This window comes from Capsaspora owczarzaki, assembly GCF_000151315.2.
Source record: "Capsaspora owczarzaki ATCC 30864 unplaced genomic scaffold supercont2.5, whole genome shotgun sequence".
NCBI classification, from domain to species: domain Eukaryota; class Filasterea; order Ministeriida; family Capsasporidae; genus Capsaspora; species Capsaspora owczarzaki.
The window spans coordinates 526,025-528,994 of record NW_011887296.1 but is presented as its reverse complement, the minus strand read 5'-3'; the positions used below and the strand labels follow the sequence as shown (position 1 = coordinate 528,994).

The 2,970-nt window shown below is 55.7% G+C and overlaps 1 protein-coding gene across 1 annotated transcript; it reads right to left on the bottom strand.

Annotated features, from left to right (window-relative positions):
- Positions 1–917: 917 nt before the first annotated feature.
- Positions 918–2,970, bottom strand: CAOG_03600 (hypothetical protein). The gene is made up of 2 exons (XM_004363271.2): positions 2,492–2,970; positions 918–2,310 (listed from the first exon to the last, which is right to left on the bottom strand). Exons 1-2 carry the CDS (start codon positions 2,935–2,937, stop codon positions 1,044–1,046), a joined length of 1,713 nt encoding a protein of 570 aa, XP_004363328.1. The 5' UTR covers positions 2,938–2,970; the 3' UTR covers positions 918–1,043.

Below are 2,970 nucleotides of genomic sequence, written 5' to 3'. Positions count from 1 at the left end.
ATGCTTCTGCGATCGCCTGCGCACCCGCATCGCCAATCTGGTTGTAGTCCAGACTGTCCGTCCCCATCCGTCGGTGAGCACTCTGAATGTTCTCTACTGCACCACCCATGTGCATCACGTAAGTAGATGTGCCTTACTGGAGCTCCTTCAGCGTCGTGTTCACTTTGAGCGCCTCAGCAATCGCCTGCGCTCCAGCATCGCCAATTTGATTCCTCCACAATCTGTACATCCACCGCCACCCCCCACCCCCGGCTTCATCCATGAGCACTTCGGAATGCCCTCAGCTGGATTATCCACACACATGCATCGGTCGCAGCGAGACAACTTACAGGAGATTTGTCAGCGTCGTGTTCACTTGGAGTGCCTTGGCGATCGCCTGCGCACCGGCATCACCAATCTGATTCAGCGTCAGACTGTCCGTCCCCCGCTATCAGTGAGCACTCAAAAAGCCTTCTGTTGGCATTTTCCCACTCACATGGATCAGTCAAATTGAGATGCCTTACCAGAGTTTTCTCAGACTTTTGTTCACTTTGAGCGCCTCAGCAATCGCCGTTGCTCCTGCATCGCCCGCAAGCATGTTCTCCAGACTGCCGGTCGCCATCCATCAGTGAGTCATCATCCACCCGCATGCACGAGCGTCAGATGCCGACACGAGCCTAGTCAGCGTCGTGTTCGACATAGGGGAGCTGAATGCACCGCTTTCCCCCAATAGATTCGACTGTCTTTCTTGCCTGAGCGAGTCACTCGCATTCTTGACTTTGTCATACAACTCGCGCTGTCTCTCAGTCATACTCTCGTCCAACAGCATTATTACTGCTTTCGTCAATCGAAAACCAAACCAAGAACAAAAACACAAAGCCAAAAGCTAAGAAGACTGACATCTCAATTTTATTTATTGGATACCTTTGGCTCGAAAGCCGGATGCGACTACATGTCTATTGTACAAAAGGCATCATTGAAATTCAAATAAAACCGAAACAACAAGCAAACAAACTGAAACTACAAGGAAGCCAAAACAAAAAAAAAAAAAAAAATCAACGCGTTCAAGCATTGCGCTCAATAATTTTGCCTCGCTCAATCACATCGTCCAAACTCAGACCTGTACGGTCCATGGCGTTGGACAAGTCAGCAAGCATGACATTCTGACGGTCAAGCTCGCTGCCGATGGCGGTGGCAATCTTGCCAGTCCGCTGCAAAGTGCCCAGCAGAACATCAAGCGCCTTGTCCTGCTCCGTCATGATTTTGCGCTGGAGCTGAACCAGTGCGGGAGTATCCAACTCGCGGGTCTCGTCGGTCTCCATGTCGGGTGTGTATGGGCGAATGGGCGTCGGACGACCCCAGACGCGCAGAATGCCTGGGTCTGCTGCTGCTGCTGCTGCTGCGTCTTCGCTCGGGTCTTCGGTGGTTGCGTCAAAGTCCAGCTCGCCTGTCGATTGCGCCGAGGCGACGACAGTGCTACTACTAGACGCTCCTTGAGCCTGCTGCTGCTTGTGGCGGAGTGCGTTGAGTTGGTTGGCAGTGTACGCGTTCTTCTTTTGGATAAACCCATCGAGCTGCAGTTCTGCCGCGGCGGCGCGCTTCTGCATAGCGAGGAGTCGCGCCTTGGCGCCAAGGTGCTGTTCATCGGTCAACAGTCCAGACGAGACTCCAAACATGCGCGTGAGATTGGCCATGAACTGGTGCACCCGTCGCGCGTCCTGCTTGACCACATTGAGGCTCATTGGCGAGTCATGCCGCATGTCAAAGCCACGCGGCTTGGAACGGTCACCCGCCGCCTTGCCGGACTTGTTGGACGAGTGCTCGCTTCTCTGCTCTTGCGCTGCTGACTTTGGGGGCTGCAAGGCGAGCTCGAGCTTTCGCTCCAAGCGCAAAAGCATCAAGTCCATGATGTCAAACCGCGCCTCGACAACCCGGATCTCGTTGATAACGCGCGTCCGCTTCCAAGTTCTCCGTCGAACTTGATGCGACCACGACATTTGCGGCGAGTAGCCAAAGTCAATCCAAAAGCCAGTCGCAAACTCCCAGCCAAACATGTCGCTCGCAGGCACCAGACACGGCGCAGCGAAGCCTCTGATGAGGGAGGGTTTGACGTTCTCGACTTCTTTGCGCAGCTGCGCTTCAAATTTACCGTGCTCGGCAAACGGCAGCGACACTGGAGGCGCCACCTGCCAGCACCCTACCCAACGCCAATCGCTCTCCAAAGGCACAGCCTCGTCGCCATTCATTGCGACGCGCCCATCCACATCGTGACTAAATCCGTACGGGTCGTAGGGCAGCAGGCTGGACGTGAATCCGGCGATTGGGATGTGCCTGAAGACGAGATGAGAGCAGGAAAACGGTCAGCAAGCACAAGTCAAGCTGTGGTCACAAAGCAAGCCGCGGCAAACCCAGAATCTCCATGGCCATACACCTCCCTGCGTCTCTACTACAATGTCACAGTGTCACACGAGTCGACCGACACAATGAAACGAAAGCGAAGCGTTTTACGTACCGTTGACGCTGATACATGACCTCTGTGACGCAGTTCTCGATGAGTGCAAGGTCTCGTTCGATGAGCGAATCGACGGCAATCGTGCCACCGGCACGGATGATGCAACCCATCCACGATCGCGCTTGGAAAAAGTCGGGAGCGACGAGGTAGTAGTGCGACGCGTCTGCCAGCGCGAGCTCAAAGCCAAACCCAGCCCCGACCTGTGCCAGGACATCCGCGGGTGTGTTTGCGCCGGACTTGCCATGACTCTTCTCAGTGGGCTTGGATGATGCACTTGCAGCCGTTGCAGTGGCTTGGGTAGCGGTCGTGGCTGGCTCGTCATCGGCCATCACCGCCGACAGCTCGCGCATTCTGCAGTCGCGCACTGAGAACGTCCCCTTGCGGCCCTTCCCGAACGCATCGGTGCCAGAGGACAGCAGCGGGATGCTCCAGTTGCCCAGTGCCATAAATCCCCGTGGCGAGCTCGAGTTCGGCTTGTC

What these genes read in the sequence shown, in the direction of transcription:
- CAOG_03600 (XM_004363271.2), bottom strand. Translation starts at nt 2,937, where the DNA reads ATGGCACTGGGCAACTGGAGCATCCCGCTGCTGTCCTCTGGCACCGAT. An exon ending in GTCATGTATCAGCGTCAACG is followed by an intron (nt 2,311 to 2,491) that starts GTACGTAAAACG and finishes TCTCGTCTTCAG; the next exon opens with GCACATCCCAATCGCCGGAT.